The sequence below is a fragment of the Cricetulus griseus genome, chromosome X, assembly GCF_003668045.3.
Source record: "Cricetulus griseus strain 17A/GY chromosome X, alternate assembly CriGri-PICRH-1.0, whole genome shotgun sequence".
NCBI classification, from domain to species: Eukaryota; Metazoa; Chordata; class Mammalia; order Rodentia; family Cricetidae; genus Cricetulus; species Cricetulus griseus.
The window spans coordinates 80,945,893-80,972,373 of record NC_048604.1 but is presented as its reverse complement, the minus strand read 5'-3'; the positions used below and the strand labels follow the sequence as shown (position 1 = coordinate 80,972,373).

Sequence of the window (26,481 nt, the reverse complement as noted above, 5' to 3'; positions counted from 1 at the left end):
AAACACTCAAAAGAAGACAATGTAACTGATATTGCCACACAAGAACTGGGTCAACGCATCTGACGAATACTGCTTAACTTTAAGAGTTCTTCCATCAATATGATTTCAATTTTTGTTCCAAGAAAACCATTCTCGATGAAACAATGTTACAAATCTGTATATGGCTTCATTGAGGATTTTGAGTACTCTGAAAATACTCGTGTGTTTGAATGCCTGGTCCCTAGTTGGTGGAAATGTTTGGGAAGGACTACAAGGTGTGGCTTTGTTGGAGGAGGAGTGTCATTGGGGGTGGCCTTTGAGGTTTTAAAAAGCCTAAGACAGGCCTAGTCTTTCTATCTCTTTGTCTGCTGCTTGTGAATCAGATGTAAGCTATCAGTTACAGCTTGAATGTTGACAGGATTCCTGCTATGATGGTTGCATACTCACTCTCTGAAACTATAAGCAATTCCCAATAAATTCTTTCTTCTATAAGCTGTGTTGTCATAGAGACTCTTTTCAGTAACAGAAAATAAATGAAGACTACATTTTCTGAAATACCTCATAGTCAAACAGCTCTGTTTTAAAACAATAATGTGCTTTTCTGATAGAAAAAGAATCTGCTTTGACAGCTCCTGTGAAGAATCTCTAAGTAATAGAATTGATGTTATAAAGGGCTTACTAATCAACTTGCATAGGAGACATTAAACTTAAAGTAATGATGTGTTTTTCTGGAGGAAAGCATTTTGGGGTCAATGGACTAAACAAATTGATGAAGACATTCAGTTATCCAACAACTAAACCCACTCTGGCTTTACTAACTCTGAGGTGTAGTATATTTTGGATACTGACTGATTTTAATTTGACAACTACACTCAAAGACCTGCTTTAAGTCACTTGAAACAAAATCCATGACTACATAAATACTTGCCTTCAGACTGTGTTTTCTGAGAAATGGCTAAGATTTCTTTTGAGGTATTTGTTCTTTTCTTGTACTATTTAGGAAATTCAGCTGTGCTTGTTTAGCACCCTGTACTGAAGGCTTTTGGGAGATGGTAAAATTGACACTAATATCATTCAATTTCAGTCAGAAATGTATGATAACATCTGAATTTGTGATAACTATCCTACATTGAGTCAAGAAATCAAGTTTAATAAGTTTCTAATTAGGTTGACGGTATTTGAAGTTTTAATTTTATAGAATTGTTTGGCAACCCATTTTTAGAAGAAAATTGATTCTCCAAGACTGCTTAAAATTTTCATTTAATCATGCAGAAGAAATATTTTAAAGAAAAGATCAGTAACTGTCATCCTTTGAAGCCTGATGAAAATGAAGGTCAAGAACAAGATTAGAGAGGCGTTTGTGTCAGCTAAGGGCAGGTTTTAGGAATAGTTTTAAGGCTTGTTTATCTTTTGTAAGGTCACTATACAAATTGCCACCTCACTAATCTTACACTTAGGCAACTTTTCAAGTGTTTTTGCCTAGAAAACAATTTTCTAAATTAATGCCAAATTCTTTGGGCTTTTATTACATGTGAAATAATAATTATAGAATCTTAAGTCTTAGGTTAGAAGAACAAAGTTTGAGTAGATATTATAGGAGACTGCAATATGTTTGGAATATTTTCTTAAAAGGATTGGAAGAATTCTTTAGTTTTATCTGATGAAGGTTTTAAAAAGATTCATATTTTATTATACCCTCTCCTTATTTTGTTGAGACTGGATTACAGCAAAAAAAGGAATATAGTAAAATCACATGAACAATTGCTAATGTTTGGAAAAATAGATACTATGAGAGCATACATGTGTATATGTATGTGCCTGCATGCATTTTCATGTGTATATGCATTTTATTGAGAACTAAAACATGGATTATTAGTTTCATTTTTACAATACTATAGAATATACAGAAAAGATACTAAAAAATCTGGGTGTTTAATCCTTCTACATTGTATTGTGATCACTTGACTATGAGGAGCCATAATACTTATGGAGTAAGAATGATCTCTTCATGGAGTATTTTTCAGTATGAATGGGTTTGAAAATACAGTGAACAGCAAGAATGTAGACAATGTTAAGGGCACTGTATTCTCAAAAACATGCAAAACTCAGATAATCCATTTTATTTCAGAATATGAGAAAATTGGAATCATTTTGAACCAGATAGGAGTTTCTTTAGCCATATTTTCTTGCATTTCTGTTTTCCTCTAGGAAGTCTCCTTGATTGGGTTGCTACTTCTGTATTCCCATTGTACTCTATTTTTCTTGGAGTTTACCAGACATCAGGAGTTTGTCTATTTATTAATCTCCTTACTACGTACAAAATACATCTTCATAAATAAACACATTAGTTCAATAGTGGCCAATTGAGTGAATATATGAGTAAACAAACATATAATAAGGAATAATGTGAAAATGGCTTGACATATTTAATTTTTGTTATTCTTACAAATTCAGTATGCAGTACTCATTTATTAATATGTAAAAAGGAATTTATTTTTAGGTATATGAATGCTTTTTATGTATGTATACTACTTGTGTACAGAGCTCTCACAGCCCAGCAGGTGTCAGATTCCACAACTGACAGTACTGATCTACTATGTGGGTGCTGGGACTTGAACCTGGGTCTTCTGCAAGATCATCTAGTGCTCTCAACCACTGTGCCATATTTCTAGCCCTCTAAAAAGGAATTTCTCTATCAATTGAATTTGAAAAAAATGCTTATTTAAGCAATGTAGATTTTTCACAAACAGATTTTCAGATAGAGTTGCTTTATGTTAAAAGAATCACAAGAATCTAGAGATGTTTTGCCTAGTATTGTATCTTCTAGTGTCAAGCTAGTTTATATGAAAAATAAAAATCTTCAATCACTGTTATTCTAGTCACATGTTAGGTACTTAAGATGTTTGGGGCGACAGATATATAGAATAGTTCTGAAATCATACACAGATTTCCATTGGATAGCATGGATTATGTTCATCTAAAGGGAGTAATTGTCTGAAGACCATCTTTGGAATGTCCCTGGTAGAGTAAGATTTCTCTGTGTGCGAATCTTCGGTTATACATTTAATGCAACTCCACACATCCTTTACTGCTTGGATCATGTTAATCACACTTACACTAGAAATAAAGCAATTGGTTGCTTCCCAAATTTAATGTTCATTTATTATCTACCTATTATATACAAAAAAAGCTTTTATATTTGACATTTGGTAAGAATAATTATGATATCAAAATAATCAAAGCAAAAATATTGGTGCAACATCTTCCTTGTTTTAGTTTAAAAGAAAAAACTGTATCCTACTTTCCTCTCTACTTTTGGCAATATGTAATTGTGAAGCATCCCTGTAGAAGGCTAATTGCCATACTCCATTTTACTCCAATCATTTAGATAGTCTTAAAATTTTCCTTGGGGAAAAGCAGTAATTTAGTGTTGGGAGCTGCAGAGTACCGCGCCTAAAAGATGGCACCGGTTTCTGCCTTCCGCCAGCCCGACGGTGAGTGCTCTCTGTGGTAAACAACTCCTAATTTGGTAAAGGCCACGTATCCTCTTAATTCTGCTTGGAGACAACCTATCCAGAGAACAAATCTTGTGGGCCATATCGAAAGTGTGGCCAATTCCCTTGCCTGTTCATAGTGCATCTAAAGTTTTGCCTGTTTTCTTTTCTACTAGTTGTGATTTGGGCTTGCCTTGTGTAAATTTAGACCCTGATACTGCCCCGTATTCGGCTACTAATGTGTCATTTCAGGGAGCATTATGCTTCTCCCTCATGAATAGTTCTAACCCATGCATTCAGATGAAAAACGGTTCTGTTGGCAATTGGCTTGACCCCCTTACTCATAACCAGATCTCGAGCGCTATGCTCACCGAAGTTCTGACCCAGATTAGTACAGGCGCTAGTTCTGGCTCCGACACTGGTACAAATGGGACCACAGATGTAAATATCACTACACTTCTAATGCTCATGGAAGGGCTTCAACCTTCTAATTCATGTTATGATCAATTTAATTCCACTGCTCATCAGGTGTTGCCATATTGTGCGCCCAATCAGGGGTATCATCCTCGTTGGACACCCTGTCAGAGTCGGACCACAAACTTAAACAGATAGCTCCTGGTTTTGAATTTACTCCCCCTCTTGACAGGTATCAGTATAACCTAACTCAGGGAGGTTCCCAAAGAACAGGCAGTAAAAATACCTGGCCATGGTTTCAATGGGTACTCTCCAACGAGCGTGGAGCATTTACTTCCCTTGAACCTTTTGCAGTTCTCCAGAATCTCGTCACAAGACTTCTTAATGTTTCTGGTACTAGGGATGAGAAGGGACCTTCTCTTAAGAATCTATCAGTATATAAAACTTTGGATAATTTCACTGTTCCAGCTAGCCCAGTATGTTTAAAAGCTCCCTTTTTCTTTCTGCTCTCTAACACTACTAATGCTACCAAAGAAGTGATCTCGTGTAATTCGACTAACGTCTCCTGTATTGCTAGTCAATGTTGGAATGGTTCTGCTAATACAGCAGTAGTGATGAGGGTCCCTACGTATGTTCCTATTCCGGTTAAAGTGGATACAGGAACATTTCCCATTACGGAAATCATCAGAACCAAACGGGATTTTGGCATAATTGCAGCATTGGTTACTGCCATAACCCTTTCTGCAGCAGCAGCTATGACTGCTGCCGTTGCCATGGCTTCTCAGGTCCAAACAGCTGAGACAGTCAATGACATTGTTGAAAAAAACGGCCACAACATTAACTACCTTAAGATCTATTGATGGCCACTTAAAAGCTGGCATTCTAACTGTGAACCAAAGAGTGGACCTGTTGCAGGAGCAAGTGGATGATTTAGTAACCTTAACTTCCATAGGATGCATTCATTCCTTTTCTTCCTTATGTATCACCTCCAGGATAGCCAAAAATTTCACAGAGAACAGAAACCTGAGTTGGCAGCTGAGTGCCTACCTTCAGGGAAATTGGAGTCGACAGTTCAAGAACCTGACAGACACCTTAACACAACAAATTGTTGCCATGAATGCTACTCGCCTGAGCCTGCCCACTGTCAATACCCTTTTGACTACTTTTAAGCAAGCCTTTGGTTATCTTAAGGAATGGGCTGGGGTGGGGGGTTATGCTTTCCATGATGTTGTTAGCCATTTTTGTTTGCCTGTGGTGTCTATGCAGGATCAGGAAGTCGCAAAAATCTCAAGCTGCCATGTTGGTACAGGCCTTTGCTGCTGTGGAATCAGGACAATCCCCTCAAGCATGGTTATCCATGCTGACAGACAAATAGGTGTCTGTCTCGCCCTTGCTGAATGAGTGATGCATATCTGAATCAGTAATGCTCAATGACAGACACCTACCCTTTTGCTGAGCAAATAAACATACATGTGTTTGCTCCGACCTAAGACATGAGCCTGTGAGGGCTACACAGTGACTCTTTGACGGGTAAGATAGGGACACTGGGGTTGAACCTAAGACAGAGATGACTGAAATCTGACAACAGATAGATACTGCTACTCCTATAATTTTAAAACAAAAAAGGGGGAACTGTGGGGAGCTGCAGAGTACCGTGCCTAAAAGATGGCGCCAGTTTCTGCCTTCTGCCAACCTGATGGCGAGTGCTCTCTGTGGTAAACAACTCCTAATTTGGTAAAGGCCACGTATCCTCTTAATTCTGCTTGGAGACAACCTATCCTGGCACACCACGTGGGGTTAGGTGATTGGTAGATGTAGACTATATCAGGCCCCGTCTTTTGATACCCGAGGCCACTCCCTGTAAAAGCAAGGTTCCCGAATAAACTGTGAGAAGAAGATTCCTCGGTGTTGCGTCGTTCTTGCTGGTCAAGGGTGGACGCGACAATTTAGGAAATGTAGATTAGATTTTTCAGTTTAGTTTCTTAGACAATGAAAAAATAAAGTAACATGAAAGAAAATGACTATTATAAACTTCAATAAATGGAAATGCCTGGAAGGACTTGGAATGATCAAGATAAGTATTTCTCTTGCCTATTACAGGAGTAAATACTTAAAGCTTCACTTAATTCGTGAGGCAGGGTAGAAAGACAGGGAAAACATGGAAGATATAAGAAGGGAGAGAGGAGATGAAAGCTCTTACTATCTGAGAAGCAAGAATTCCAGTATGATTAAAAGCATTTGCTATAATGGCACTGACATAGTTCTAAATGTCCTTTCATACATCAATATTTCATGTGAAAGTATTAATGGTTTAGGGCCAGAATTTATAGGACATTGATTAGGACTTCATTCCTTCATCTACACATTGACTGAAAATCTCAAACACCTTGTGTACTGTGCAGATATCTTAAATTTCTGAATGCCTGTGAGCTAAACTTTTACCCTATTAATTGTAATCCAGCTAAGTTGCCCCACAGGAGTCAAGCTGTGATCTAATTTTGACTCAATAACAACCCTTTAAAGATGGTTACTTCAAACCCACTAAAATGATTTACATGGCAGTTATTAAGACAACCAGGAACTATAGTCTCTCTTAAAGATACCCACATCCTTGCCCTTAGGTGTATCTTCTTGAATGCCCCTTCAGCTTTTAATCCTCATGCTTAATTCTATATTAAAAACCCCAACTCTGTTACCTGCTAGTCCCAACAATTTTCTTTTTTAGTGAGAAAGCCATAAAGTCAGATCTGGCTTGAATCCAAGAACCTAAAAGTGTAAGAGAACTCCTCAGACTACTAAGGGTAGCAAGGGATCTTGGTGTCCTGCCTTTGTGCTCCAAAATATTAGCAATGTGAATATGGATTCAATTTGAATATTTAATGCCAGTCTCTCTAATCCCAGCAATCTAGAGGCAGAGGCAAGTGGATTTCAGTGAGTTCAATGCTAACCAAGTCTACATGGTGAATTTCAGGCTAACTAGGGATAGACAATAAGACCCTGCTTCAAATAATAAAAATCAATTTCAGAGTTTTAAAAAAGCTACGTGGAATGTACAAGACCACAAGTTTATTCCTAATTTGTACATCCTAGAATAAAAACTGTATAACCTACTGTTGTTAAACAAACAAACACAACTAAAATAAAAACTGAACAATTAAATGAGGATCAGAAGTAAGCTAAGAGGCACTACTAAACTGTTTATTCCCAGATGTTTCTGGGTTGGATTATATTGTTATCACATATTTTCTTCTGATCAAAATGTTCCTCTTTTCATTTTGCTGTGATTTTTTTCAACTGAAGGTTTTTTTAGAAAATGAAACAAAAATAGTTAATATTGCTATGGGCCTTTTATTTATTGCTCTCCATTACAGTAATGTTCCTATTCCAAAACCAGTTATTTCCATTAATCCATCTTCCTATCCCATTAGCTTTCTGCTACTATGTCATTAGTCAGATTTCAGAAAAGAATTTTCTTGGCATTTTCAATTTCTTTTTTTAGTATGTCTCTGTTACTATTTTACTTCATTTTGTTTTCATGTTTCAGCTTTTAAAAGTTTGGTTGTTTTATTATTATAGGGGGAAAAGTCATGGCACAATTTTCAGTCACAAAACAATGAATTTCATATAAATATAGCATGAACAAGCATGCAAAATATTTACAAAGCATCAAAAAGTAAAGTTGGTCCACAAAGAATGAGAATGATCCGTGTTGTTCCAATTGGCCTGCATACATTCCTTAGTTTGATTAAACTTTGCATAGTGTTCTTCATGATGATAAGCACCCACACCTCTTTCTCTTAAAATACTCATTTTAGGAAAAAACGTTTTGCAAATTTATTCTCTGTTCCTTTGGATTATTAATCCTTAAAATCAGGAACACCTTTTTAAAGCACTCACAGGGTCCCTTTAAAATGCAGTGATTGAGAAAGATAATGCCCCTCTATCCAAGTGCAATAGAGAGTAGTAGGTTAACTTCTATGAGTACCAATTAGCATTGCAGATGGCCCTGTCACCTCCATTTCACCCTAATTCCTTCCAGTACTTTCCCTGTAGCTCATTCAAATGCTTGGAACTTCTTTTGTCTTGTTTTCAATGAAAGAGTGTACTCTTTGACCTTTGCTTCAGTGCTATTGTCCCTTATGGTAAAGGTCTTCCAAGTCATCTTAAAGGAGTCCAGTGAAATATAACTTTGCCCATGAGTGAGCTGTAAATCTGTAAAGTTAGATAAAAATTACTTAATGTACTATCGGTGTAGACTTTGGTGTTGTATGTTTCTTTATAAGATAATTAATTTTCAGTCTTTGCTACAAATAACTTGGAAGTTAACAATGTTTTGGAATTTAAAATACCGTTTTCCAGACTCCAGGTTAATAATCCTCATCATGCATTTTTAATGGTGTTTTGAATTAACTCAATTTAGACCCTTAAGATTTCAGAAACACATTGTCAAATACTGGGCAGGAAGTTTCATTGAATTCTATTTTTTTCATCAGAAATATGTAAAATCATAACTTTCAGTCTTGAGCAAAAATTCTAACAGGATACAGTTAATCATATGGTTAGTTGCCTTTTCTATGAATTGCTCAATATGTAAATTTATTTTTAAAAGTTTCATTTCATTTTTGTATTCATATGTATGCATGTGTGCCTGTACAGATATCCTCAGGGATAGAAGGGGGTATCAAATTCTCTGAGGCTGCTGTTACAGGGCTCCTGTGAGGCACCTTATCTGGGTGCTGGAAGCTGAACTTGGATCCTCTGAAATAACAGCAAGCACTCTTAACTGTTCAACCATCTTTGCAGCTCCACATTTTATGAATGCTAAGGCATATAATTTCTTATATTTATTATGTATGCAATCAGGAATGCCATTTAAAACTATTGTGGTAAGGAAGCATTGTATCAATTATTGGTACTGGTAGACCCCTGAAAACTCAGGCCTCCTGGGTCTCAGCCCAGGACCATGGTCACCCCAATCACCAGGTGGATTCGAAAGCTTGCTGCAAACAGCATAAGGCTTTGTTGTTGTTTAACGAGCTAATACCCTGTTAGCTCGAGTGTTTCACCCACCTGCCATGGCAGATGGCTAGCAAAGACAGCTCGAAGGGGCTGCAGAGAGATCTTGTAGGGCAGCATAAGGGGAGTGTCTAGGGGTACGCACAGGCTCAGGATTGGTGTGCCTCTAGGCTTGGAGAGTTTTGCCCTGTGTTGATTGGCCAATTGGTTGTTATGGCCCATAGGCCCTCCCAGTGTGGTTGCTATGCTCTGCGTGTCATTGCTGTGCACTTGTCCATAAAGCACACCCAGAGCTGTGAAGCATAGCGCCACCAGCTAACTTCTGATTGGTTCCTTGCCACGAGGCAGGAATCTGACCTCTTAGTGACCAAGGCAAGGTCATGGTGAGCATATGTTACTGTCATGGCTACCAAAATGGGGAGCTGGTCCCTTCAGTACTTATATTGATTGTCTCCATAGTATTGGCATCTTCTACTGAGTGAAACATACCAAATGCCTTGAGCAAACTTAGGAATATTACTATCAGTAGAAAATGTGGAGAAATGATGACAAATATTTTCATGTATCAATATGTTGAGAAGATAGGTTGTGACCCACAAAGGCCCAAACAGGTAGATTGCCAGAGTAGCATTGTTGGGATGTAATTAAACATTCAGGAAGTGATGCCCTTATATCATTAGGTGGTGTCCTCACTATATATGAAGGACTCTGGCACATCCTGTTATTTCATCTCCTTACTGATTTAGCATGTTAGTGGTTTGCTCCAATATGCACTTCACATCCTTGCACTAAGGTTCTTTCAATCAAGGAACAAAGCAGTGAGGATAAGTTATAATGGGCTGCAACCTCTCTGGACTAATTAATGCTTTTCTCTTCATAATTTTATTGCCTCAAGTATTTCATTGTATAAATGCAAAATTGACTGACACAGATGGTAAGAGCCTTTATGCTTTAATAGCTGAAATATTCCACTGAAAGTTTAAGGAATTATTGAAGAATTTTTAAACAGGAAGTAACAAGTCTGATTTATGTTTCATAAACATAACTTTCTAAGCAGTATAAAATAAAATGTCTGACAACTGTATTAGAAGCAATTAACCAGGTAAGAATTAATGAGAACAGTAAAATTGGAAATTGGCCATCTAAGGTTCTGGACACTATCTACCTAACAGAATAAGCATAGAGTTTATGATTTCTGCCATCACTGAAGATAAGCACAGCATCTTCTTAAAGAGTGTTTGAAAGTGAATTGATGATACTAGCTTTCCTAGTTCTATATAACAGTGTGCAATTTGCTAGGCTTCCTTGCCAGAACACACATTTTATTCCAGTAGCACCTCCAGATACTCTAATTTCTCTATGCACTTATTTAAAATCCCATGTTCATATATATACTTCATTTCTAACTCATTTGCTGAACACTTTAATACCCTGTTTCTATAACCAGGTATCTACTCCCAATCCTTCGCATCCCTGTTTCTTCTTGGAATTTGCTTGGTAAATCCTAGATATGCTTGGTGATTAATGCCTCCTTGGTAACCTTCTCAAATGTACCTATTATTTCCTCATATTTTCTCAATTTTAGAGGTAGGTCCTGCAGTGCTTTCTTCTTGTTGTGGCTCTTAATTAATAAGCTATCCACTCTTCTTCAAAACCTTGCCATTCAGAAACATTCATCAGTTAATTCTATAGTGTTTTCACTTCAAGGTTCTCATCTGTACTCCATCAAAGCAAGCTCTGGAACTGAGTTTATTGACAGCCTCTTCACACAAAGCTTGTCTTCATCCTTAATGTCTTCCAGATATGTGGCGACGACTTATCATAATGGCAAGTACTAACATCAGAATAGGCTAGCTTGCTTACAAGCATCTTACAAATATTAGTGACATTTTGTACAAAGGTTCATTTCTCTTTCAAGCTACAAGTCTTCAAACACCTGGCATTCTCAGTCTGATGGCATTTTGATGGTACTGGAGATCAAATCCAGACCTTGTACACGTTAGGAATGGATAACATCCTTCAGTAACGATTCTGCTGAATATTTTGTTACATAATTACTTGAATAACTGTATAAATATCTATCTCATTTTTAGTTATGAAGGTAATCTGCTAGATTAAAATTTCAATCTGCAAAAATTTCAAACATCAGAACCTGAGATTATGTATTCTGACAGTTCACAAACCTAATATGTGTGTATTTTTTAATTTATTCGATGTGTTCTTTGCACTGTTAACTGTAATTACATGTATCTGCTGTTCCTATCTTCTTAAAGCCCCTTCCAAAATCATCATGGGTGACAATGAGTCACTCCCACTGTGTAAATAAAATATCATTTGCACTTCTCTATCAATAAAAATTTACTTTCTGCAGCCACAGTGCCTTCCATTCTGTGTATCCATAACTGAACACACATGCTTGTACTTTGTTACCATATCTCCAACAGCCTTTGCCATTCAGTGATGCAAGTAATTTCTTATGAGCCTATCTGTCTTCATTGGTTGGTTGTGGCATCATGAAGTCACTGACAATTTGAGTCTTGATCATTTTTTTCCTTCTCAGAGGAATATTTAAGCTTCACTTTTAGTAGCTAAACGTGTATTAAAATTACTAACAGAAAGATAGTTCACTTGAATTATACATATGTTTATAAAATGTTAATTTACATGTATATGGTCTAAATGATTTTAATATGTCTGTTATGAATTACATATATATATATATATATGTATATATACAGCTTGACATATGATGATGAGACAATACCAATCACAAAATTTTGAAGAAAATGTTAGGATACCATATCTACAGAAAATACTATTTTTGTCTGAGCAACAGAGAAAGTGACTGAAGCAGCAGACATAAATCTCCCTTAATAGGAAAGTAATCCCAAAGGTGACAGTGGAAGCCTGTAATGACAAAAATATATTGAGTCCTTTATCATGTAAGGGCACCAATAAAAACTATAATTCTTTTAAGATCAGAGGTCTAGTTACTGCTCAGAGTAAACAAGTCTGTAGCTTCACTTTGAAATAAAGACAGGATTCAGAGCTATAAATTTTATAGGTTTCTTTAGCCAGGGAAACCACAGTCAACTATTGCTGATGGAGAAATTACGTCAATTACAGAAATTACCAAGGGAAGGCATGGCAATAAATACAAATTTCAAGGCTTCATTTTAAGATCAGGAATTAATATTCATGTTGAACATCAGAGTCAAGGACATACAGCTTTACACTCTAGAGTTAAAGGTCATCAACTCTAATTTTAGAGTAGTCATTAAGTACTGTTTAGACAAACAAAAAATGTTATTTCCTCCAGGGGGGCTATTAGTTTAAAGAGAGAGCTGTCATATTCACCTAATTAATGAAAACAACATTCAGAAATAAGAAAGTTTGATATTTTCAAACCCTTAATTTATAAGTGAATGCCTTTGAACAGACACCCATAGTAGCAATTTTCATTAGAAATACAATTACGGAAATTTCCAATTGAGAGACTAGAACAGCATTTTTGTTCTTTTGTACAAGCTATCTACATGAACTTTTTGTACTATGTCAACAAGGTTAACACACAGACTGTTATACTGCACGCTACTGGCTTTCTTAATTAAAAAGTTTTCAGAAGGCTGACTAATCTTCACTGCTCATTCATTTGAAGATCACAGCAGTGAAATCTGGAAGGTGTCCTGCTATATCTTTGTTACCCATAATTCTATCTGTAAATTAATTTTAGCTGAAGATGTACATCATTTGGGAAGGGAAAAAATCTCAGAAACACCACTTACTAGAGAGCACATCTGTAAAAGTTTAAATGGGAGATGCATCATTTATATTTAACATTCTGAAATTTTGAGAGATGATATGCACCTTTACATAGACTAATTTTCAACTATCACTTTGCTTTGAATATTTTATTTATTTATTTTGTGCGTGTGTGTGTGTGTGTGTGTGTGTGTGTGTGTGTGTGTGTGTGTTCATTCTGAAGAAATGCCACATGAGTGCAGTGCCTGGGGAATCTGGAAGAAAGCAATGCCACCTCCTGGACTGGCATTACTGGTAGTTGTGAGCTGTATGATGTGGATACTAAGAATTGAACTCAGAACTTCTGGAAGAGCAGTAAGTGCTTCTAACCGTTGAATCCCATTTGTTTTTGTTTTTGAGACAGAATCTCATTATGTACTAAGGTTTGTAATGGAATTTTCAGTTTTCTTGCTTCTACATTCCAAGTACTAGAATTACACATCCCAAGGCTCTACAATATGCTGAGCACTGTGGTAGGCACTGGATGTTAATCATCAAGATATTCTACAGTGCTTGTTGTCAAAGTATTTCTTGTACCTAGGTATGCGTGAAATATAACACTATTAAAAGGATTACTGTCACTTGAGGACAAACCTTACACAGACTAAAGAAATAAGTGCAAAAAATTAAACTTATTGTAGATAAGGGTCATATATATGCATGTTGAACAATCAGATTACTGATCTCTATTTCTTTAGAAAGTCTTATTCAGCAGGTATACAATAGGATCCAGAAAGTTTTTTGTTGGTTTATAAACTAGCCCCTTTGTAATTTTTTAATGCAATTGTACCAGACAATAACTTTAAACATGTAATGTTGTTTTCCCTCCACTAATAAATTTCATTGTCTAAAAGAAGATTACACATTATAGGAAATGGGATTAGATAAGAATTGAATAAGTATAATAAATAATTCATGCCCTGATTTGATGAAATAAGTTTTAAAGGAGTTTTTGGACAATGCTTATCAAATATAAGGAAAAAAACTAAATTTATTCCTGGGTTTTATCAACTACATTTTGGAAAACGGATAGTCTTATAACGCATTCCAATTATATTCAAATGATTCAGCATCATGACCGTCTATCATTTTGGGTTTTCTGAGTTAGGAATATACTACCTAGAATACATTTTACATTGAACTGAAATGCATGTAAGACAAGCAGGCAGAAGATTTCTTAGTTCAAAATTATTTCATTTTAAAAACTGTATTACCCATTTTCCTTTGTGTATCACCCAAGTACTTCTTCTACCCAGGGGCAATGTATCATAAGATGCCCAGAGAAGGAAGAGAGGGTACCTTTCTTTTGTGAAGTGGAGGGAGGGCTAGTGTGAGTCATTGGGCAATTTTAGGCAGAAGTATATATGGAAGTTGAAGTTTTTGAGATGAAATGCTTTTAAAGTATTCTGGTTAAGAAAAAAGAACCCTTGAAAAATCTTTCTGTAACCTCAGAAGTACTTGGATTTCAGCTGGAGTGAGCCTTTTAGAGTAAGATTACACACCAAGTAGACTGGGTCAGCTTGATCGCTCATCTGAAAGCACCCTGTTCATTTTCTTGCTAAATATCAGGCCCCAAGTTATTACTATTTCAAAGGTTCTTTTTGAGAATAGACTTCCATGTATTCGAATTTATTGTGTTTGGCTGAATTCACAACTGTGCTCCCAGCAGCTACTCTAGGGTCTAATATAGAGAAGATGCTTAACCATCAGTTGGAATGCATTATATAAACATAATACAACATACATTCTGGGTAAATCTGTTTTATCAATTTGGAAGTAAGTAATTCTAAAACTTCTGAAATAGAATATAATATTCTTGTTTTAACATTATTAATACAAAATAACTGCAAGTCTATCATTTAGTGGCTGATTTAGAGTCAAGACACAGAAAGACAAATTAAGCCTAAGTATTAGTAAATAGAATAAAATTTTGTTGCCATATTATTATAATAATTCTTCTACTAAAAATACTAAGAAAAAATTTCCAATTATCATTTCACAACTAACATAAGTGAAATGATAATTGGATAAAAATTCATTTCTTTAAAACAGAGAGACTTCTGCTTGAATTATTGAAATAAAAATAAATTGTTTTGTTTGGCCTCCCTCAATAATGTTATATAAGAGCCACTTAGAAAAGCTTCCTTTCTGACACAAGGCTAAGAATGGTGTGTGATGCCTGTAATGGCCATTTTATAACAAATAACAAGGTGTGAGTATGGGTACTGGAGAGATTGGAAGTAATGGAGAGTTCTTACTGCTATTTCTGAGGCCCAGAGATCATTTCCCAATATCCACTTGAGTCAGCTCACAATTGCCTGTAAGTCCATCTTCATGGATCACAAAGTCCTATTCTGGTATCCACATGCATGTGCATCTGGACGCACACACACACACACACACACACACACACACACACACACACACACACACACACACAAATACACACATACAATAAAGTATTTTGCATAGAAGTTCCAAGTGTGGATATTTTTAATTAAATAACATTAAAACTCCTGCTGCTCTCTGGGAGCACACTGATCATAGAGTGACCTTGGGAATGGAACCACATACTGAAAATGGCAGAACACAAAAAGCCTTGGAGTGTGGCCCATGCAAAACCCTGAATCAATTATGATAATTCAGGAATTCCTTATATTATAGCTGCTTTCCAGGAGAGAGTAAACTATCTGGCTTAAGCCACTTTTCTGAAACATGAATTCTAATTCAATGGGATATAATATTGTATTGAAATGATGTTTTTCTGGCTTTAGGACAATATGTGATATTTTCCTGAAACCATTAGACTAGCCTTCAAATATTACTCATTAACTTCATAACCTAGTCTCTTTTATGGGACTGTCATTTATGACCTTCTTGTAGCAAATGGATTGTTTCAGATCTATAATTGTGAGAGATAATTAAATCAGTTAAATTCTTATTCAATGACCTCTTTAAGTTTTTATTTTATAACCACAGATTCTGTATTATGGAACAGTTACTAAATGGAGATCTTCCCGAAAGCCAGAGATGTCATTGTAAATGTCCACCAAATCTAGGCCACAGCAAACTGATAAGAAAAACCATAGTGGTTCCTTGTCTGTGGTTTTACAGAAGGTGAACAAAATAAGCTTCTATGTTTTCTAATCACTGAAAGCCAGAAAGCTATTCACCTCCTAGGCAATGAGAATAAACAGAATTATAGATCATTGAAAGAGCCAAGACTAAGCTAGTTAATTCTAGAATGTCAGTGAAGTTCTTCTAATTAGCTGTAAGTGTAACATGCACTGGTATAAGGAAAGAAGTATTTGTAAAGAGGAATGATCATGATGAATTTTGAAGCAGTAGAAACATTTTCAATATATGCACAATTTAATTAGTACTGATGAAATGTGTGTTATTTGCCAACGGAAAATAGGATATTAAATGATCTTCATACATGTGGAGGGGTACATTTTGTCTGCTACAAAATAGGTATGGATGCTTCTCAATATTATTCCCCATCTTCTTCTATTTCAGTATAGTAAATGGTTTTTATACAATACTCAGAATTTTTTAACTGCTGCTGTTTTCATCCTCTACCTGCTGTGGGTATGGGCCTTGCAGATCATTTTTTAAAGAAATGCATTAGCATGGCAAAAGCCACTAGAACAGAAAAGCTTAGGTACTGCAAGCCCACACCTGTTGCTCTAAGGCAATACAAGTTCTGCAACACAGTTGATTCTCTCTATGATTTGCCTAAAGCTAGACTTTTGAAAACACCTTTGACTTGCTCCTTCCTCTAAAGATTTGTCTTGCGAGCACCTGCTCTGTCTGCACTGCAGCTGGGTGTAATTATGTGAACAAGTTCTAGCCCAGCAGATAGAAGCAGAAATGATGAAGGAAACCTTTGGGACTTGTTATGGAAGGTAGGAAAGATCATGTTGTTTGTTCCTTTTATTCTGCATCTTCCAGGTTAAGAATCATAGATATGGTTGCTAAATTTTCGTATTTGAAAATGAGAATAAAAGTCATAACCTAGAAAGAGTAGAGTGAGAAATAGAGAGCCATAACCATGGGATAGCCCATATGTCAGCTCTGAAATACTTTTAAAGATTTTTTAATTAAAAAGATTTATTTTCTTTTATTTTATTTGTATGGGTGGGTTTTTGCATATGTGTTTGTGCCCTGTGTGCATGGGCAAAAGCCAGAGTGTAAGGTTCTTGGAAATGGAATAGAGGGTAATTGTGAACTGCCACATAGGTATTGGAACTGAACCCTTTCTCTAAAAGAGAAGCAAATGCTCTTCTGAGGCATCGCTGCAGTCCCTTATAGTTTTTCTTTTTCTTTTTAGTTATCTGTATACATGTGTGTCAGGATATGGGTCTGTCTACATCTATGCAGTGAATGTAGAGGCCAGAAGAGAGTATCTAGTCCCTGACATTTACAATTACAGGCAGTTCTTAGCCACCACATGTGGGTGCTCAGGATCAAACTTGGATTCTGTGCAAGAACACCTACTTTTAACAGCCACACACTCTCTCCAGTGCCTGTTTAGACTATTTTTATTTATAAGTTTCTTTTTGTGTTCAAAGCCTTCCTTTAATTGGTAAAATTGTAAATGTTGGTCCAAAGAGTTTTCTCTGTTCAGATCTTATCAGTCACGTATGTTTAAGCAGAGGTGAAAAAAGGAAAGTAAATATCTGCCCTGAAAAAATTAATAGTCCAAAGCAAACTTGATAACATAGGCAGATAATCCAAATAGGCCCATGACCCCATGTTTTATTTATTGAAATGTTGCCTGGAAGAGCATGATGAGGTAACGCTACCCAAGATCCTACTTATTCGAAGGCTTTTTGGAGAAAACCTTTAGGTTTTTATGGGAAAGCATTAATGCACACCTCTTAAGTGTCTCTTTTCCTTGTTTCCCACAACAACATCTGATCTCACTTAAAATATTTCCATGTAAGTATAAACTTTAGTGGATTTATTTCTAACAAAATAATTTGGAGTCCATTTTTTGTTTCATCATTACTGCCATTAATCATTTAAAAATGTTACCCATTGATTCATATCCCTATTATTGTAAAAAATCACTGCCCATTTCCCATGTTTCAGAATGTTTATAAAACATTCATACAATGCCTGCAATATCACTTCACAAAATTGGTTTTGCTTAATATTTCCTGCTTGATAACTGCTTACCATTTAGATCTCAGCATCTATTTCCTTCTTTAGTACTGAAAATTGTCTTTCTAACCATGACATATAAAAATTCTGTTTGAACTTTTATGAATATGTTCTGACTTTTATGTTTTAGAGTAGCAATAATTGTTGCTCTTGATTTAACTGTTTGTAGACTTTTCTGTATCAGGAGGTTGTAAACTATGGTTGTGAATCCAAACTTGCAGCACAACTTAGTTATGTAAGTTCTTTTATTACAACCGAATAATGTTCATTGTTTCTTAGGTGTGTACAGATGGTGTCTAATTATAATAGCATAATAGAGTAGTTATGATCGAGACTATACAGCTTGCAAAATCTAAAATTTTCAGCATCTGACCTTTGCTCTATGTCTTTATTAATATGAAACTTTTCTTTCTCATTTGGACTTTCTCTGTCCAAGAGCCTTCTCTTGCAAATTACTCAAAGTACAGGCTCTTTCTGAGCTTTGCTAAGAGTCAGTTCCCTCTTAGCCACTTTTATTGACACTACTTACCATGTTTATTCAGCAATAGAATGCACACTTAGAATTTCTAAGAAGCTTGCATGCTGATAGCTGCTTCATATTTAATTTTTCATTCATATATGAAGTTTTATTGGTTGGTGGCTATTATTAGGCCTGTCAATCTACCAGTTCAGCATTAGAGTTCCTTATTTTCAATTGCTCTCTCTCTCTCTCTCTCTCTCTCTCTCTCTCTCTCTCTCTCTGTGTGTGTGTGTGTGTGTGTGTGTGTGTGTGTGTGTGTGTGTGTGTGTGTGTGCTGTGTGTTTTGGAGAATGCCATGGCACACTTTTGAAGGTTAGAGGACAACTTTGGGGTGTTTGTTTTCTCCTTCTACTGAGGTGCCCAGTGATATGAGTCAAGTTGTTCAGCTCTGGTGGCTCAGCAGTTTTTTTTCAGTAGTTATTTTCAATAAATTAAGGAAACACATTAAAATAGGACCAAAGTACAACTAGCAAATAAAGTTTTACTGTATTACACATCTCATGACTAGCACTTTGTAATTTAATAATTTCCTCTGTTGGTTAGGACTTCTTGCTTATCATGCATGAGGTCTCCTGTTAGATCTCCAGAAATGCAGTAGATAAATTAATGAATGAATTGATTAATTAAATTAAGCATTTCTCATGCTTATCAGTTATATCACATCAAATTTATGTAACTGATTATTTGTAAGAAATGTATCATTTCAGCATCCTAGTAACTATAAATTAATTGTTGAAATTTCTTTAAAATGTGCATGTTTGTTCTTAATATTAAATCATTTCAAAGTTTTCTCACTCATAGAATATTTGAAAAGTTAGATACTGCTTTCCTAATATCTCGTGTACTAAGAACCTATCTCCCTTTCACTCTAGAGTAATGAATTTCGTCTTCCTAGTAAGAAAATCAGGTTATGATGTTGAAAATATTATTGCCTGGATGGTAAAAATGTCTAAGTAAAATAAGCAATTCACATTGATTTTAGCTTTATACATAGCAATTGGTTATATTTTTTGAGAGAATAAAATAGAGCAAAAAGCAATTTAGTTAATTATTTCCCTATTCCAAACTAATTCAATCCTTTAGAAAAGTCTTCAGGCTTGTAGGAAGAAAGTTAAACAGTATCAGTTCAAGGTTGACTATCACTTTAGTATCATTTCCAAACATTATCTGAGTTATGTAATGGGAAAATCTCATGGAAGCCTATTACGATGAGAGATTTTCTCAACAAAAAGAGGTAGAAGAATGCCCAATTTATTGTTATGCAGTTTCAATATATCATCTACTAAAGACTTAAAATCTTTCTTAAAGACTTCAACTTACATCTTTTTCTTTTTACATCTAGAACTGACATAGAAAATACAAGAATTTGTTTCTAACCTGACTCTGATGTCTTAATATGACTTTGGAAATCAGCTAAAGAATAAGATGAGTATTTTTAGAAGACCATATGTGTAGATTCTAGTCTGGTGCTATTTTGTAGACATTGAAAGTTTTCCAGATCTCACTGAATGTAAGCCTTTGTGAAGGTTGCTTACATGTTACCTTTAGACTTGGCTCAAGGGGTATGTAAGAATGAGATAAGCAAATATGTCAGCTTACAAGTTCTCACTCATATGAAATATGGTTATCCTGTTGGAAAGACCACATGAAGACAAAGAAAAAGGTTCTGAAAATGTATATATGGAGGAGGCTTATCCATAAGTGACTACCTCAAAATGGCCATCAGCGTGAGTTCAGTCTATATTGCATATAGTGTTAAAGTAAATAGGTTTTGTTTTAAGTCATTATGTTATGGGTTGTCATCTCCTCACAATCAATCATTAGTATACGTATCTTTGAGCAATTTGGGACAGGCAGAGAAAAAATAAACATAAAACTGGATTTTCTTCTGGAAATAAGTATATATTATTGGAATGAACCCAAAAGATTAATCTCAGGAAATTAAATAAAGGTGAAAATTCATGCATTATTCTTCATAGAGCAAGCCGCATGGTTCTGGAAAAGGGGACATTTGGGATCAGGTAGAAACCTGGTACAAGGGAAACTCCCAGGAATCTACAAAGATGACCCCAGCTAAGACACCTAGCAATAATGGATATGTAGCTTGAACTGGTCATCTCCTGTGATCAGATTGGTGCCTGGCCCAATTGTCATCCTAGGGCCTTCATCCAGTAACTGATGGAAACAGACAAACATTAGGCTGAGTTCAGGAAAACCTGCTGAAGAGAAGGAGGAAGGACTTTATGAGCCAGAGGTGTCTAGGCCATTGCAAGAAAACCCACGGAAAAAAACAAAAACAAACAAACAAAAAAAACTAACCTGGCTCATAGGAACTCACAGAGTTTGAACCAGAAACTAGGGAGCCTGCATGGGACAGAACTAGGCCCTCTATGTTTATGTGACTGTTGTGTAGCTTGGTCTTCTGTGTGACTTCTAACAATGAGAGCAGGGTCTACCCTTAGACTTTGATTGACTCTTAGGAGCCTATTCCTCCTTCTGGATTGCCTTTCCCAGCATTAATACAAGGGGATGTACATAGTCTTACCATAACTTGATATACCATGGTTTCTCGATACCCATGGAAGGCCGGCCCCTTTCTGAACAGAAACAAGACAAGAATGGATGGGGGACATGGAGGGGAAGTGGGAGGAATGGGAAGAAAGAAGGGAGGTGAAACTGGTTGGGATGTAAAATAAATACATTAAAAACCAAAAAAAAAAAACCCACTGCATTTCCATGCCATTGGAGAAGCCTTTTCCACTTTTCAGACGTATTTTAGGTGGTCTTCTCATGTTACACCAAGATTTTTAGTTGTAAGAGGGAAAATATCTAATATTGTAACTATTTTCATAGTATCTATAGCAAGTTATTGAAGATTTATTTTCTCTTATGTCAACTACTTGAATGGATAAAAGTTTTAAAATCTTTGTATCTTAACATCAGCACATTATTTATCACAAAATTATCGAAAGATATTTGTTATATGAATGAATAAGTAAATGAATTTCTCTAAATACTTTTTGATAGATATTCAACATGTAGTATAAATACTAAATGAGAATCATTTGATTTCCAAATCGAAATCAAGACAATGTAAAAAGAGTTAGATATTGTAAAAGCACATTATAATGACTGAGAAAAATCATGATTTAGAAATTGTTGGCATAGAAGTTATGCTATTCCTATATTTTAAAATATACATATTAAAATCAAAATAAAAATACATTTTACCAATACACTAAGGAACAGAAATACTTAGGTACAACATACTAAGATGTTTATAATAGATGCATATTTTAAACGACAGAATGCTGATGAAAGAAACTAAAGTAAAAGATCTAAATAAATAGAAAATTCTACTGCATTCATAGATCCAGGACTCCACCTAGTTAAGACATGAGTTCTACTCAAATCAATTAACAAGTTTCACACAATTGCCATAAAATTACAACAGGGTTAATTTTTGCAGGCATTAATATGTTAAAATTTTCATGGATGCTATAAATTGTATAGTACCTAAATAACTGCAACAATTTTGCGGCATATTTTCCATGAGTGGTTTTGAAAAGGAAGAATGAGGACTCACTCTATTAGAAATTTAAGTCTATCTGCACATTAAAACCACTGAAATATAAGGTCACATCTTATATAGACATTGGCTTGAAATGAATCAGTCATAAATATAATATATGTAGCAATGAAATGTTAAAAATCAGGTAGAAGCAAAAGTTTCACTTCGCATGAAAGTATTACCAATGCATAGAACACTTCATAACAAGCATCATCAAAACTAAAAGCTATGTTCTGCAAAAGACATTAAAATGATGAACAACGGCATCATGGGAGAAAGCATTTGCAAATCACATATTCATAAAGCAATTGGAATCTAGGTATGCAAAGATTTTTCAAAACTCAGCAAGGATGACAGATGCAATTCAATTACAAAATAATAGACAAATGTATTCTCAGAAATTCTACTGAAGAAGACAAAGATGGTGAATTAGTGCAAAAAGATATTAACCATCATTAAAATAACTATTAGAGCAATGAAAATTAAAATCATAATGAGATGCCACAAGAAACCTACTAGAACGGGATTCATGACAAAGTAGTGCAATTATTGGTGAACACTATCACCTGGGCATTGCCAGTAGGAACATGGTAAAGTCACTTTGTCAACTATTATGCTGGTTTGAATGAGAATGGCCCCCATTTGAGTGCTTGGCCTGCAGGGAGTGGCAGTATTTGAGAAGGGTTAGGAGGGGTGACTTTGTTGAGAGAGGTGTATTGCTGGGCGTGGGCCTTGAGGTTTCCAAAGCTCAGGCTAAGCCCAGACACTGTCTCTTTCTCCAACTTGAGGACAAAAATGTAAGCGCTCTGCTACTGCTTCAGCACCATGCCTGCTTGTCTGCTACCATACTGTCCACCATGATGATCATGGATTAAACCTCTGAAGCTGTAAGCCATTCTGCAATTAAATGCTCCCTTTTATATGTTTTGTTGGTCATGGTGTCTCTTCACAGAAATGGGAAAGTAAGACAATGAGTTTGACAGATTTCTTTTTAAATTCTAGCATAACAATCTTATCACTTATATTTCTTCTGGCATATTTGTGCCATAAAAAGTAAAACTAAATTTTAATTTTAAAATTTATAGGTATTTTTTGCTTGTTTGTTTTGTTTTAGTTTACTTGCCATCTTGAGATAGGGTTTTCTTAGGAAACCCAGACTGATCACTAAATACACAATTCCCGCTGTCCTGAGACTAGAGGATTGGGTTATTACTAAGGGAAGAAGTTATAGCTTTACCTGCCTTACAGAAATAGACCAGATGCTGTTCAGTGAACTAATAAATCAATAAACACCATACAAGAATAAAGAGAAATGCAAAAATTTTAATGCAATTCGAAGGAGTTGTAGTGAGTGAAAAATCCAAATCTAATAGATCATGTACTATAAGACAGCTTCCATCTTGCATGTAGAATTATACAGAAGGAACATGGCTATGAATGATCAGGAGAACTTGCACCAGTAGTGTTATTATATATCTTGACTGCCTTCATGGCATTATCTTCCTGATACTGGACCACAGTTTTGAAAACTGTCACCACTGAGCAAAACTTAGAAAAGGCTTCACCATACAGCTGTACATAATTTCTCCTTCCCCATTATAATTTTGTAATAAACTCAGAATTATATTTTGAATAAAAATCGTAGATCTGCAATATGCCACCATTTGGAGCATTGGAATGCTTATATGTGTGCTGGCCAGCTCTATATAGGAAACTTCCAGTTGTGCATAATTCATGAAAGTGATGAATTAAAACTAGGAGGTCAAGAATATGTGAACATCAGTATTCTTTTATAAAGCATGTTTATTTCTATAGATGGTAATGATGGAAATAAACTGTTACTGTCATTCATTCATTTTATAAAAACATTAAAATAAAAATAAGGGAAACTTAATAAAAATACTTTATATGAATCAAGCAACTATGTGGTGTTGTTCTATTATAATAATAGTAATCATAGATATTTCTGTGACTTATACTACTTCACTGCACAGATTTAGGTATAAATATGAATTAGCTGTACATAAGGCTTGTTAAACTATGGCACTGGTAAGTTAATACCATATACTTATGAGAAAAATTGGAAGCTTATCTTAGAAGCTAATGCTTTGAAACTTCTAAACTTCTTTGCTAGCGAATTATTCAGAAACTAATCGTGACAGTTTGTGACCTGCTTGATAGCTAACAAAGTGCCAAAATATCAGAGACTCGACTAACAGCCCCTAGGCGCATAACCATCAATAGCAAGCCATGCTGTTTTAAATGCTTTTTTATATAGATTTTGAGTATCTTTCTCCAAATTGGAAAAAGGAAGCCATGCCATCATGAGCTGCAAATCAATTGCATGCTTGAATTTCAGTGGCAAGAACTACTATTTCCTCACTTTGTCACTTCTTCTGGAATGCTGCTTGACATGCATTAAACTTTAAGCCTTTTGCCTTTCAGTTTCACCTTCCATTAAAATGTAGACACATGAACAGATGGCAAATGCCATCATTTTGGAAAATTGTCAACTTTTCATTCATCCTTGCAAGTCTAAATCCAGGGGTCATTTTATTGAAATTTCTCAAAGGATAGGATCAGAGGTTATATTTAAACATATAAAAGAACTGCAGGTCAGTGCTTTTGAAATTCAGATTACTAATGTGACACATCATTTTACCATCAAAAACAAGTGATAAAAATGATTATTTGAATACAAGTCAGCATGAATAAATTCAGATGAACGATGATCCTGAATTTATGTGTTTTATATAGTCACCTGAATTTTTTACGTGACAGATAGAAAACATGAAATTAAATGATGGTCCACATGAGCAGGTGGCCTAAACAGTACTCCTTACCTATATTAATATGGCAATCATTTATCAATTCTTACAGATAACCTCTTTTCCTGATAACAGTAATTGCTGATTGTAAAAGGTTCATTAGAACCTACAAGAACAAGCATTGCCCAAGAAAAGTGCATTTGTTCTTTCAAAAAGGTGTTAGATACCTTTCTCAATTACAACATTCATTTGACTATATTTCTTTAAATTCTAATACATGTTTTTGTGCTTTGAAAGATTGTTTTTCTGTTTAATTCTTCTGTGGATTTCAGGTATTTTATTACCCTAACATGACTGTGGTCATGGTCCAGCATAAGTCACCAGACAGTGCAGAGATGATTGTTAAGAACAGGAGTGCTTAGTGCTAATCAGAATTTCAGAAGTAGAAACTGAATTTTAATTAGAGGAAAAATTAGGTAATTTTGAGACTTTTTGAAAGTTCAGAGACATCTACTTTAAAGTTTTAATTATATAGCAAAATACCAAAATTCAGAAAAGTCAATAAATAGATTTAAACACACCGTCTTTCCTCATAGTTAGCTTTGTAATGGCATCCACTCTCATTTATGGAAAGTGTGATTCACCACCCATGAAGGGCTAAACATGCCTAAACTGAGATTTTTTTAACTGTTAATGTGTTAAACGGATACTGTTTAGATGCATTATTATTATTTAAGCTGCATATCTTTTATTCCAGGATAAAATACATATAAATATGTAATTAATTAATCTCTTTAAGGATAATAACAAACACTTGTTACTAACTTTGTTCTTTTCCCAGAGAGACTCTGGATTTTTTTAATTGACTGCTAATTGTCACTAATAAAAGGTTTTGTGACAGAAACTTTATATTCACTAAGAAGGCAACATTACCCTTTTTCCTGTACACACACACACACACACACACACACACCACTATTACCTAAATCATGTTTGCAGAGGTGTCTCTGCTCTGTCTGTATGTGAAGGGCAATAACAAAATGTTACCGCCCGTTTAGCAATAAGCTATGCATCTTTTCTGCAAGACTTTGCTTACATTTTATTTGCAACATTTTACCTCCTCTATAAATTTTATTTCATAGTCTTTAGTAATTTCTGGCAACAGAAGTAGATACCCAGATGGTATCTTTTTTCTCCATAAGCTTGAAATAATGTCTCAATATAAATTCCAATCCCATCTTTTTATGATTTAGATTCTAAATTTTAGTACATGGCAACACATGCAAATATTGAGACAATATGTACAGTTGAAAGTGACAGCAGGAAGCTTTAAGTATTAGAAAACACTATGTAGTTTCATCTAGTCAATAATAATTTCATTAAAAGGTACCTGATGACACAGGCATAAAGCCCACTGTCCTGTAGTAATGTTGGTCTGAACCAAATAGAGTCTTCTTCTTTGCTCATTCTGCTTCCATCAAAGGCGATGGGTTCTTCAAAATCTCCTGGGCCAGAGCTTTTATACCACATTAAGCTGAGTCCAGCACTTTGGGCAAGGGAGTAATTTGTTCTGATATAGCCGTAAAAGAGTGCACACTTGATTCTAACAGGCTCTCCCACCAAAACTTGGTATTTCTTGATATCAACAGACCAATCAGTGCATCCATCAGCTGCAGGAATAGAGAAGGAGAGACGAGAGAACCATTAGAGAAAAGAATTAACAACATACTTTTTCATTTATTCATTCAT

General features: G+C 35.3%; 1 protein-coding gene across 1 annotated transcript in view; it reads right to left on the bottom strand.

Annotated features, from left to right (window-relative positions):
• Positions 1 to 26,481, bottom strand: part of Il1rapl1 (interleukin 1 receptor accessory protein like 1) — a 634,565-nt gene that overhangs the window by 605,020 nt on the left and 3,064 nt on the right. Inside the window, exon 2 of the mRNA XM_035449741.1 lies at positions 26,123 to 26,402. Coding sequence (XP_035305632.1) covers positions 26,123 to 26,402 — 280 coding nt within the window. The remainder of the gene's footprint in view (positions 1 to 26,122; positions 26,403 to 26,481) is intronic.